The sequence below is a fragment of the Acanthochromis polyacanthus genome, chromosome 21, assembly GCF_021347895.1.
Source record: "Acanthochromis polyacanthus isolate Apoly-LR-REF ecotype Palm Island chromosome 21, KAUST_Apoly_ChrSc, whole genome shotgun sequence".
In the NCBI taxonomy this organism is placed as follows: domain Eukaryota; kingdom Metazoa; phylum Chordata; class Actinopteri; family Pomacentridae; genus Acanthochromis; species Acanthochromis polyacanthus.
In genome coordinates, this window is record NC_067133.1 from 24,391,381 (window position 1) to 24,404,968 (window position 13,588).

The 13,588-nt window shown below is 39.9% G+C and overlaps 1 protein-coding gene across 5 annotated transcripts in view; it reads left to right on the plus strand.

Annotated features, from left to right (window-relative positions):
* Positions 1–11,057, plus strand: part of sez6l2 (seizure related 6 homolog (mouse)-like 2) — a 30,137-nt gene extending 19,080 nt beyond the window's left edge. For 4 of the 5 annotated variants that reach the window (XM_022207504.2, XM_022207507.2, XM_051941288.1 and 1 more), the window contains 8 exons: positions 2,338–2,534; positions 3,587–3,781; positions 7,417–7,611; positions 8,331–8,521; positions 8,658–8,700; positions 9,216–9,333; positions 9,456–9,567; positions 9,658–11,057. In XM_022207504.2, coding sequence (XP_022063196.1) covers positions 2,338–2,534; positions 3,587–3,781; positions 7,417–7,611; positions 8,331–8,521; positions 8,658–8,700; positions 9,216–9,333; positions 9,456–9,567; positions 9,658–9,687 — 1,081 coding nt within the window. In that variant the 3' untranslated portion in view covers positions 9,688–11,057. Of the gene's footprint in view, positions 1–2,337; positions 2,535–3,586; positions 3,782–7,416; positions 7,612–8,330; positions 8,523–8,657; positions 8,701–9,215; positions 9,334–9,455; positions 9,568–9,657 lie in introns of all 5 variants that reach the window. The other variant, XM_051941289.1, reaches the window with a different exon arrangement.
* The last annotated feature ends 2,531 nt before the right edge of the window (positions 11,058–13,588 follow it).

Consider the following 13,588-nt stretch of genomic DNA (forward strand, 5'->3'; position numbering starts at 1 on the left):
AGGTGGATCCACCTCACATTCCGCCCACAACACACCCACATTTTGCCATGAATGGTCAATGCAAAGTAACTCATGAATGTATCTGTATATAAATAAGCTGCGGCCGGCGTCTTTTCACTGCTGTGCGTCAGGATGAATGAATCATGTGTTGACCCAGGCCACCCTGCCACTAAATTTGTTATGATCATGTCCGATGTACAAATAATTTGTAAACTGATTGAATGTACGTTTTTTCGGTTCACATAGACAAATTCATTTTCACTCGGGGGTTGTGGTGTGAAGCATGTGTGCCTGGGTGCCTGTAATGGGCTGATTAATGGTTGGACGCTCATCCCATTCGGCCGCATATGGATAAATAAACAAAATTCTTTACTTTTTTTTTTTCCTTTTTACTGTGATAGTTGCAGTGAAGAGTGACAAGAAATGGGGAGAAGAGTAGGGGGAAGACATGCATAAAAGTGCCGCGGGCAGGAATCGAAGCCGGGCCACTGTGTCGGAGACCACCCCTGCAAATGGGTCTTCTGCTTTCCCCGATGAGCCATACGGGCGCCGAGTGATCAATAAACAAAATTATTTAATAAAGATCACCGCACCGGCCCCCGATGTGGACCGGCCCTTCGGTCAAACGACCGAATGAAATAACGTTCAATCCGCCCCTGTTGATATATGAACATAGTTCTGCAAATACAGTCGTCGGCCGAATGACGCACTATTTGAACATCTACAACAATGAGGGTTTATGATTATCCGGCTCTACAAGTCTAATATGTGATGACAGTAAAGGTTTGAGATCAATCTGGTTTCAATTCGCCACTTCACCCTCCGGCACTGCCGTTCCCTCTGTCTCCAAAATGTGCTTAAGCAAGCATCAAAGTTGGCGCACCGGTGCGCACATTCTCACGCCAAGTTTGTTTTAGAAAACACAACGTACACAGCGTACGCCACTTTCTACGCAAAGTTTGTGATTTACGCCCTGCTTTGTGCGTAAGCAAGCATCAAGAATCAAGGTTGACGCACTGGTGCGCACATTCTCACGCCAAGTTTGTTTTTATAAATCACAACCTTTGGATAGAAAGTGGCGTACGCCACTTTCTAGCCCTGTTTTGTGCGTACGCAAGCTTTATAAATGAGGCCCCTGGTCATGAAAAGAGGAAAATATGTAATCTGTGGCAGTCATGAGAGTGTCCACGTCCTCTTTCTAAGAGGACAACTGGGTCCCAATTCTAGGACTGTCTGGGAAGGTCCACGTCCTTGCTCTGGAGGATGGCTGATGGAAACACTGGCTACTCCGGGCTCAGTGTCACACTGTCATCATTAGTGACAAAGGCAGTATGATCCCACGTCCACCACCATGTGAAGCCGGTCTTTATAGCAGGTGATGGGATGAGGTGCAGGTGTGAGGCTCTCGCAGCTGCACCGTATCTGCTGATTAGCAGCTGCAGAGAGCTTCACAGACTGGAGACACACCATCAGAGGAATGGATGGCTGGAACGGGGTGGGGCTAGGCAAGGCCCGTGACAATTACATTTTCTCTTGTGGATTAGTGCTCCAGCTAGGAGAAACACTAGATTTGGATCATGGCTTTGATCACGGATCGCATCATTTTTCCTAACCAAAAAATAAAAAAGAAAGACCAACAGTGCCACAAGTGCTGTCAGCTGCATTTAACATGGCCTGTCTTCTCACTGCATCCCTAAATCAAGATTTAGGGAATTATTTATCACCGAGACATGTTTTGCCTTTTGTTTGTCTGTCTGTGGAATCAAGCTTGTGCAGATCCGGATAACTTTCTTTATTTCAAGATAGTGCATCAGTTACAGTTTTAGTGAAGTGCATTTCACAAAATCACGCCCAAACTTTGCAATTAATCTGCACATCACATGTATGCTTTCAAAACCCTAATTTCTTCTTGCTACGATTCTCAATATTCCAGCTTTAGAAGACACAAATTAATTTAATTAGCATCCAGCATTGAATTCCGTTCATGACTATACAGCATATACAGTCTAATTTCAGCTGTTGCGATTCTGTAATTATTTTTTATTTAATCTCACAGAAATTTACAGTGTGATGCACATTACAGATTCTTTGCAAGTTGTGCTGAGTATGTTTTGTGCATACGTCAGTTGTGTCTTATTGAATTAAAAGTGAAGCAAAAAATGAAAGACAGGGAATGTTGCAGCTTTACATAATCTACTACCTCTCCTACCTTGTTCTGTGTTCCTCTCACTGACTAATGAAATACATCAGGTGGGTGGACTGGTTGTCTTTGAAAAACAAAATATCTCTGATGTGAAAGATCTTTTCTCTTTTAATATCCTTGTCTTTCCTCCTCAGCTTAAATATCCGCCACACTGATGTGCTGACTGTTTTTGATGGCCGTGATCTCATGTCCCACGTGATCGGCCAATACCTGGGCTCCAGGGAGCGTTTCCAGGTTCTGTCTGGAGGGTCCGAGGTCACCATTCAGTTTCAGAGCGATCCAGATGATTCCAGTTTCATCCTGAGCCAGGGATTCCTCATTCATTATCGTGGTAAGTGTACTCACTAATTATGGCTCAGCATGTGAAAATCATGAGCCAGCACATTTCGTGGCATTTAAAATATAAAAAGATCAAGGGTCATTCCAGAATTGGAGGACATTTTATGTCCTACCCATCAAATTTCAAATAATCCATGTTCAAAATCCTAAAACATGCAGTAGTTGTGTAAATTTGCTTGTCCTGAGACCAAAATTAAGAAAAACTAAGAGAAAAGTATGTTTGAAAATATTTTTAAAATACCTAATAAATCTGGACTTCCCCCGAAAATGCCATTTTTCTCTTATCCCATCCCGATAATGACCAAATCGAATCTCAAATAAAACAGTTGAAATGAAATTTAAATATCCTTTTTTTTGGTATCTTTTTTTTCATTGATGCGTCTTGTAATTGTGAGAACATTTTTTTAATCGGCATAATATTTAAAATAATTATTTTGTAATGTGTGTCCCACAACAACCCTATTACCATAACCTTTTTACCTGGTAGAAGAAAAAGAAAACAGTGAATCACATGATATACTTTAAATTACATCAAACAGTTTTTCAAAATAATGGGTAGAGCAAAGCTATGTCCTCTCTTTTATTTTTCATATTTTCAAAACATTGTCAGCCGTGATTGATTTTCTCACTCTACCTCATGCAACCCTGTTATGTATATTATCAGGATAAGACAAATTATTTTTTACTTTTTTCTTTACTATTTTACAAAAGTAAGTGTGTTCTCTTGATCAGCAGTGGCAAAATATCTACCTTCTACTCCTGAGAAAAAGCTAACATTAGCATGGACCCTGTTACTGTGGTTAGAGTAGGGTTAGCAAACAACAAATAAAATATGAAATAAAAATGATACCACTGATGTGTAACCTGAGCCAATCAAGCCTTTGATAGTTTATTACCTATTATTGATGAATATGTAGCAGAAAATTGGAAAAGAGAAGGTTTATTTTCAAAAATATTGAAGACTAAATTTCCTCCAATTCTGGAATGACCCTCAAAGCAGTCTTATTTCTTTCACTAAATTTGCCGTTCTTCTGTGTCCTGCAGAAGTCGAGCCTAATGACACCTGCCCTACCCTCCCTCAAATTGAGTTTGGCTGGATCAGCTCGTCCCACTCATCCCCCGTGAGAGGCAGCGTGCTGACCTATCAGTGCCAACCAGGATATGACATTAGCGGCTCTGACATCATCACCTGCCAGTGGGACTTGTCCTGGAGCAGCAGTCCACCGACTTGTGTTAAAGGTGAAACAGACAGTGGGAATAGTTTTTCAAGCAGAAAAGCAAAGAGATTTTATTGTATGCAAAGTTAACATTAAGTAAAAAGAAACAAGTTTTATATTTTTGTATAGTTTAGCTATTTTCATTTGATTTTGTTAGGGTGTGGGGGCTTTTGAATCCAAAAAGCAGGCACACAGAGGCAGGTGGATACAAGAATCAAGATTTAATAAACAAAACCAAAAGCTAACCAAAACTCCATACAGGAGTAACTCAAACAGAACAGGGCTCAGAATTAAACAAGAGCAACGAACAAAAAACAGGCCACGACAAGGGCTAGAATTAAACACAAAAAAACGGGATGACTCACTACTTAAAGGGGAACTTCGTTTTTTTTCAACCTGGGGTCTGTTTCCATATGTAATTTCATACATGTGAGTGATGGAGAAATGAATTTTCAACATAGCTCCAGTATTTAGCCAGCCAGGCAGCTTAGCAGCTCAGCTAGCAGCTCGGCTAGCAAAAAGTATGGGGCAACTGGCCCCCCAGCGTCAAAGTCCGCCCTAACGTGCTTTTGCCCCACACTGACCGGTTCAGATAGTCTCAATGAGTGTCCCACAACATACTAGAGATGAGAAGTAAACGAAAACCTCCACATTACCTGGTGATCGCTCTTTGTTGTGGTCTGTATCCAAATCTCAGGACACTAGAAATCAAATCTCGTTCGCGATTTTGGAACGAGATTTGCTTTCTCATTGAGACTTTCTGAGCCGGTCAGTGTGGGGCAAAAAGCACGTTAGGGCGGACTTTGACGCAGGGGGGCCAGCTGCCCCATACTTTTTGCTAGCCGAGCTGCTAGCTGAGCTGCTAAGCTGGCTGCCTGGCTAAATACTGGAGCTATGTCGAAAATTCATTTCTCCATCACTCACATGTATGAAATTACATATGGAAACAGACCCCAGGTTGAAAAAAAACGAAGTTCCCCTTTAAAAAGTCCAGGGACCGAGAGCCAAGGCGAGGACAGGGGAACGTTCTGGGGACCGGGCAGGTGGCTGCCTGAATGCAGCGGGATCGGTGGCTGCTTGAGCGCAGCGGGGAGGCTGTGGAGCCGGGACAGGGACAGAGCTCCGGAGCTGGGCCGGGCAGGATAGAGCAGATGGGGAAATCCAGAGCAGGGAGGGAGGAGACCGGAACAGAGTGGCTGGAGGAGCGTCAGCAGTAGCAGAGACAGGAGCAGAGACAGGAGCAGAAGCAACTGTGACTGAGGCAACCCAGACAATGGCCCAGCACCCAGTGGTAGGGTGAGCCAGGCTTTAAGCGCAGCTGATTGCAGATTTCCTGTGGCTGTGCTCCTCAGCAGCCGCACAGAATCAGCCAGGGGTGCCAGCTGGCCAGGAGCGCAGCACAGAGGAGGGAGGGGCCATGACAGATTTTGTGTGTAAACTGACCAGATAAACTAAGGACTTAGGTATACAGAGATATAAAGACACAGAGACTAATCACTCTCTAAACTCTGTGTTTTTTTATGTTCCTGTCACATTTTTGCTCGCTGTGGGCTCTTTTTTCAATACAATATGTTCTACACCTCAATAGAAAGTACAACCATGACTACAAGTAGAGAAAACTCAAATATGTCTTTTATACAGGATCCATCCATCCATCCATTCTCTATATACCCCTTTATCCTCACTAGGGTTGTGGGGGGTGCTGGAGCCTATCCCAGCTGACTCGGGCGAAGGCAGGAGACACCCTGGACAGGTCTCCAGTCTGTCGCAGGGCTCCAGATACAGACAAACAATCACACTCACATTCACACCTACGGACAATTTAGAATAATCAGTTAACCTCAGCATATTTTTGGACTGTGGGAGGAAGCTGGAGTGCCCCGAGAAAACCCACGCATGCACAGGGAGAACATGCAAACTCCATGCAGAAAGATCCCAGGCCCACCCTGGGATTTGAACCGGGGATCTTCTTGCTGCAAGGCAAAAGTGTTAACCACAATTCCACTGTGCAGCCTTTTATGCAGGATGACACACCTATATTGTTATAAATGAGACAAAATGAGAAAAATAAATGAAGAAACCTGAAATCAACATGTATAACATTTCTCAAATGCCCACAGACGTTACCGATAGTGGGGGGGGACTTGTTCTAAAGATATTTTAATCCTTTTGAAAAAAATTGGTTTCAGGCTTGTCTTCTATTTACTCTGTATAAACATAACCTGCAGTTTAACTTCAAAGTTTTACATTTTCTCTCACATGACTGTTGGTCACAGCTGAATCCCTGTCCTGAGAAACACAGATTTTTTATTTTTGTTTTTATTTTCCTACCAAATATGGTTAGTACAGATATTTTATTTTTAGAATTTAAATAAGACATGGAATATACAGGGATTTTGATCTTATATCGTGATTTTCTGCTTATGGCTTATGGCACATCACACAGTCGAAAATCTTAGTTTTGTTGTTTCTGTCTCCGATAATTGGTGTGATTTTTATTAGTTAAAATCAAAATGCCTGTTATTGCAGGTTTTGGAATTAACAGAGAGTTAAAGTAAAATTAAGTTAAAAAATGAAAATCAATACTACTAAAAGCAGTATTAATAGTCACAGCACAGAGCATTTGTAAAATATAAAATGAAATACATGAAGTTTTGTTTTATTTTAAAACAAAACACATCCAGGTTTCATCTACATTTAGAACTTTTGTCAAAAGCATTAAATCTATTCAATATTCCCCATTCCTCTCTTTGCTCTATTAACCATTTTTTTCTGAAGTATCGGTTTGACATACTCAGGATTTTAAAGTTCTCTATTAACATATAATGTCTGTTTAGTTCAACCCATGCAAAAATCAGAGTGTAGAAAGGATGAGTGGATGTTTTTTGCAGAGTTATGGGCTAAACTATTTTTTGACTGAGGATGAGAGGTGAGACAATCAGCCAAAAAACAGTCCACCACACAACTTCTCTGTGATGAAAGGAAATTACATTTTTTTGCACTTAGTCTTTTTTTTAAAGAATAAAACAAACTGGATATTACAAGCTAAATAATGAGCTGTAGAGATGCTGACATAAGGATCTTGTCACCTTTGGCCAAACTAAGGGAAGCTGCATTTATCCTAAACTTAACCTGCCTGGATCAGTCCTGTGGTTCAGGAATTTGGATACCTCTGATTTACTCTGTCAAATGAATCCATAAAATATTACAATACATTTTTTCAACAAGGGCTGCACAGTGGATCAATGGTTAGCACTGTCACCTCACAGCTATAAGATCCTCGGTTTGTGTCCCGGCCTGGGCCTGGGATCTTTCTGCATGGAATTTGCATGGTCTCCCTGTGCATGCATGGATTTTCTCCTGGTACTCCAGCTTCCTCCCAAAGTCCAAACACATGCTGAGGTTAATTGGTAGCTCTAAGTTGTCCAAAGGTGTGAATGTGAGTGTGATTGTTTGTCTCTCTGCGTAGCCCCATGATAGACTGGCGGCCTGTCCAATATATATGGAATAAAGATTAAGCGGTGTATAGATAATGAATGGATGGATTTTATAACAAAAGGCGCCAGACAAAGAAAGGACTAATATTTTAACTGTATTTCTCCTTAGAATTGGAAATAGAATCACATATGTCATATGTTTGTACTTTGACTCCAACAGTCCAGCAGTGTCCTGATCCAGGCGAGGTGGTAAACGGAGCACGCTCAGTGCGCCCTGAGGCCGGTTTTGCAGTCGGGACAGTCGTCTCTTTCTCTTGTAACCAGGGTTATCAGCTGGAAGGTCCTGGCCAGATCTCCTGCCATGGACGAGACACCGGCACCCCCAAATGGAGTGACCGCAGCCCAAAGTGTGTCTGTAAGTCCACAACAAAACATAGTAATGCTTACAGCTCCTCATATAACATCATGTTGGTCTTTTCTCACAATAATGTTTTGACTGCAATCACAGAAATACAAGGTGCATTATAACTAACAATAAGCAACAGAAAGCAATAACCATTATAGCTACTTCTCTGTGCAATAATACTAATATAAAACCATTACTATTTATTACACTGTATACTTGCGTTTTTATTTGTCTTAGAGCAATGCATGTTTTACATTTTCTTTTTATGCTTTTCTAGTTCTATTTCTATTTTTAGGATATATTTTTTCTACATATGTTTATCTATGTATTTTTTTGTACTGCTTAAATTTATAAGACTTTGAATGGGAACAGCTGTATCATAAACAGTTTCCATCTTGCTGATCAATAAAGTGTTTCTGCTTCTGATTCTGACTCTCCATTATGTCATACATGTGTTATCCAAATGTAATTCTATCATGATTTGTACGTTGTCTGTATTATACCGTTATTATGTATATATTTTTAGCCTTGTAGTACTTTTGTTATTGGTTCTTCCATGCCTTGTGTAAATTTCCCACTTCTCATCTCATCTCATCTCATCTCATCTCATCTCATCTCATCTCATCTCATCTCATCTGTGTTTGTCTGTTTCTGGTGCTGATTTCTGCATATTTCATTTTAACTACAACTATGTGTCTGTCCTTTCTGTGTTTGCGTGCTCTGAGCAGTAAAATACGACCCATGCCCAAACCCTGGAGTACCAGATAACGGTTACCAAACCTTGTACAAGCACAACTACCAGGCTGGAGAAACTCTGCGTTTCTTCTGTTATGAGGGCTACGAACTGTTCGGCGAGGTCATTATCAGCTGTGTTCCTGGACATCCATCGCAGTGGAACAGCCCGCCGCCTTTTTGTAAAGGTAAGTATATTTATATAACATTCTGGAGCTTTTTTTAAACTCTATATTAGCCATTTAATAAAGGTCAGCAAATATGTACTATTTGTACCCTGATGGTTATAATAATTTATGTTATTTCTCTTATTTCCATTTCACGAAGTGGCATATGAGGAGCTTTTGGATGATCACAAATTAGAAGGTGATTTCTTGTCTCTTCTCCTTTTAATGATGTGTAGCCATTAGAAATATTATTTAAAGCAATATTATTTTCACCAGTACTTTTTTGAACAACACTGTGATAGTCGTGTGTTTTGTATTTTTATACACTACGTCTCAAAAGTTTGGGCTCACCCAGGAAATTTCATGTTTTCCATGAAAACTCACACTTTTATTCATGTGCTAACATAATTGCACAAGGGTTTTTGAGTCATGGATTTGCCTTTCAACACAATTAACACAATGTAGTGGTTGCTGGAAATAGGTCTCTGTACCCCTATGTAGATATTCCATTAAAAATCAGCTGTTTCCAACTATGATAGTCATTTACCAGATTAACAGTGTCTCAGCTGTATTTCTGATTAATTGAATGATATATATATGTATATATATGCTTTTATATATGTTTTTGACAGTTTAGATTCATACCCAAATCAGAAGTGCGTTCGGATCAGAAAAACATCACAGTAGATTAAACACTTTTTTATTTTTTTACAGTGTCCCAGTCATTCGAGCCATCCCATCAGATCCTGAGCGAGAATATTGCTCTGGCCATAATTCTGCCAATCATCCTGGTCATCCTTCTGATTGGAGGAATTTACATGTACTATACAAAGTAAGCACTCTGGTTAACCAAAGCGACAGTTAATCCAAATGTATCCATCTCTGTGGTGTGGAGGCGGAAGCACTGGTTTTCCATCTGTTTGGCTCATGACTTTTTTTCTACCTTGATCCCAGCATTTGCAGACTAGAATGGAAGCCGCTCTTCTGGAAGTCTCTGTCTCATACACACTCCTACAGCCCCATCACAGTCGAATCCGATTTCAACAACCCTCTTTATGAAGCAGGGGTGAGTATGAGGCTGATGTTTAGTTTCATCTGTTTTGTTGAAGCTGCTCAAACATTAAACTTCACCATCTGTTTCTCGCTTTGACCTCAGGACACACGGGAGTATGAAGTATCCATTTAAAGAAGGAAAAGTCTTGGTGAGAATTCAAAACCGTGGCAAGAATAAATTCTTTAGGCAGACAAATTCCATGGTTTTAAAAGGCCTCACTCCCCCTTTTTATCATTCATTTCTTTATATCTTCGTGTATATCTGGCTTATCAGTTGTGGAAGTGCTTTAATTTATTTGGATTTGTTGCACTGATGTGGTGATCTGCCAAATGTGAGTCCTACTACATGATCCAACTTTCTGTATCATTAGGACTGGTGCCTTATGAAGGGTAAGAAAGTGACAACAAAGAAAAACATAAGTGTGGGAGAAGAACAGGAGACAGGCAAAGGGTGAAGGGAAATGGATTTATTTGGTTTGATCATCATGAGGCCAAAAATAATGGAGAACTTGGCAATACTTTATTTGTAAGATTCAAAAGTTACGGTCATGAACATATAATAAATGCTGAATGGTTTTCTTTCTTTTTTTTAAAGAGGCTCATCTTTCATTTTTGCAATTGTTACACTACAAGGGAAGAACATTTTGATTTTAATCAAGAGAAAAACTTTTGAAATCAACAGTCATTTCTTCTTCCTTACTTTTTCTTTCTGTGTGTAACACACACACAAACTGAATGTAAATATCTGACTTAATATTGACTGAGGTTGATATATATACTTAATTATATATATAAGCCTCATATATATATAAATATACTCTTACACATGGTGGCGGGAGGTTATATATTTTCATTATATACATATAATGAAAATTCAGTGCCAAAATATAATGTTAAATAATTTAATGTCCCTAAATGTGTTTCATCTGTTGTTGAAATAGTGTTTACAAAGGTAGTGTTGATTTTATTCTTTGCTGTTTCTAGAGTGCATCATCACACAATGTTACATGACATGCTGTATAAGAAAAGGCGAGGACACGAATGTTATTATGCTTAGAGCATGCACTGATTGTAAATTATATTGCTTATGCTCAATCTTTCCATCATCATTATAGTTACTGACAGTTATCATTGTTATCAAATTTGATGTTGTATGCACTATGTTGATGAAAACTTACAAATCTGGCGGCTTGCTGTGATGCAGTACATATTTATTTACAAATGATTGTTTGAACAGTGAATGTCGTCTCATTTGCTGTTCCAAATGAAGGATCTTGGAGACTGTTGCTTTGTAGACTTAATTCTTCTCTTATCATCAGTAGCATTTCTTTGCTTCATATATGAATACACTCTTTTGAAGGCAGTAAATTATTTGCTGAGCTGGAAATAAAGTCTCTGTTGAATGGTGTAAAACCTGTAGAAATGTGCTTTTAATTTGCCAAATAACTGTATACCTACATTTGCCGAAACACACATTCTCTAGTAATAAATATATACAAATCATCCAATTGAAATAATTTATTTTCAGCTTTCTCTTTTTTATCAATGTTATTATTATTATTTAGTATTCATAATTACTGCTAATAATTTCTGTTTGTCTAAATAATTTTACCACTTTATAGTCATAATACTGTATTTTTTTGGAATTATCCACCTGCATGCTTTTTTGGAATCATAAATATAAATATTGCAATTATCTGTATTCTAATTATTTATTAACAGAATGTTGTTTTTAAATATTTCATTAGAGAATATATGAAAGCACAACTATTTTAGAACCAAACTTCTTGTAATGTATAAATCCTTCTCAACGATGCACCTTTGATTTAAATTAGCTGAGCACAGAGACAGCTTCCTTTCTTTTTTTCTCACCGAGGAATCTCACATATGTCTTTTACTGTCGAATTCTGAACATAAATTATTCTTTACGGTGAAGGTCAAATATCAAAACACATTTTTGAGCTTTTATTGTAGCGTTGCAGTCCCGATTGTGACCACAGAGGGCAGTGAATGAACTTAATGAACATAATTGCACTATAGACTGTATACAGTGGGGTAGTGGTTACCACTTTCGCCTTGCAGCAAGAAGATCCCTGGTTCAAATCCCAGGGTGGGCCTGGGATCTTTCTGCATGGAGTTTGCATGTTCTCCCTGTGCATGCATGGGTTTTCTCTGGGCACTCCGGCTTCCTCCCACAGTCCAAAAATATGCTGAGGTTAATTGATTATTCTGAATTGCCCATAGGTGTGAATGTGAGTGTGATTGTTTGTCTGTATATGTAGCCCTGAGACAGACTGGCGACATGTCCAGGGTGTCCCCTGCCTTCGCCCGAGTCAGCTGGGATAGGCTCCAGCACCCCCGCGACCCTAGTGAAGATAAAGTGGTGTAAAGAGAAAGGATGGATGGACTGTATACAGTATAAAGATGGACGTAGCGCCTGGCTCCAAAAATGAAGCCTACCCGGAAGTGTCAAAAACTTGCAATATCACACCGTCCGCTAGGGTTGGCTCCAAAAAGTTCTGGCTCCATAGACCCCAATTCATCACTGGAAAAAATAAAATTTGATAGACTGGCTTTCAACTGTTCAAGATTTTTCTTTTTCGTTAGCTGTTATGGTCAAAACAAGAGATCAGGTGGCCGATCTTAAAATAAATCAATACCGAATTTTATATAGAGCGTTAAAGTTTTGCGGAGCCAGGGGGCGGGGCTACTTGACCTAGAGTGCCTATATAATGAGAGTGGCGACAACTGGGGATTTGAAGCCATTTTGTTTCCATTCACTCAATATGGGACGCGCAGCGCGAGGTGCACATTCACGAAAACTATGGATTGTTTACTGATTTCAAGACATGTTTTGGACAAAATAATTTACTCGCTTGTTTTGTCTGGATGTCCAAGGTTGGATTATGGCTGTTTTGAGGAATATTTTCATCTGTGACTAGTTTTGAGCCTTCAAAGGTGAGTTCTGCTGTTTACGTTATTTGCTGTTTGTTGGACAAATGTGTTTATATTACTCGCTGTGGTAATCACATCTGAAAGTGGTTTATACCGGCGGATTCATGAGAATCTAAGCTTTCCATGGGTGTATAATGTTTCTATCATCGAGCTTGCAGCTTCGGTCAATTTAGTAAAATACGTTTTCCCGTCCGCCCATACGGTGCTGCAGCTGTAAGCATATGGCTAACAGCATCCTCATGCTAACGGCGGCTAACAGCCCAGAAACAGGTGAAGAACACGGAGCCTGTTCGGGTCATATGAGGCTGATAAGTGACTGCAGGTTGGACGGAAAACAGAAAATAGGAAACAGAAAACTGTCAGCTGTTTGTTGAATTCGAAATCATGTGAATGAACAGGGAGGCTGTTGTCGAAGCTCAGATGGGCCGCTAAAGTTTAACGGGTTACCCCGTTAAACTTCAGCGGCCCGTATTTCATGCATCTCCATGCATGAAATGGTCAAAGTCAAAATAACCACAACTGCCTAAAATCACATCAAACTTTTCTATCTGTCATTCACCCATACATCATAACATGAAAGTACATACATGGGACTAACCTGGTACAAAAATCATGATGAAGTCGGTTTCCATCCCACTCTCCGGACTTTATTTTCCCACAGTTTCATTCTTTCACTACTCCTGGGAAATCTAAACATGTGTAATCCCTTCTCGGATCGATTTGTGTACCCAAAGGCACAACAGCCCGTCATTTTTCAGGTATTTATGAAGCCAAAAAAGTCCGAGAATTACTCTCTGCGTTGTAAACAACGTTAACAGGCATAACCGGCGTTCATAAATAGGAAACAAAATGGCTCCTATAGATCACGTGACCAAAATTTTTTGGACCCGTCATGTCGCCACTCTCATTATATAGGCACTCTAACTTGACCGACAGTCTGGTCTGGAATGATTGACAGGGAGGAGGCAGCTGAGCAGTGTTGCCAACTTAGCGACTTTCTCGCTAAATCTAGCGACTTTCCAAAGCAACAAATCTAGCAACTTTTTCTGCCGTTTTGGACACGCAAGCAGCAGGTGCTG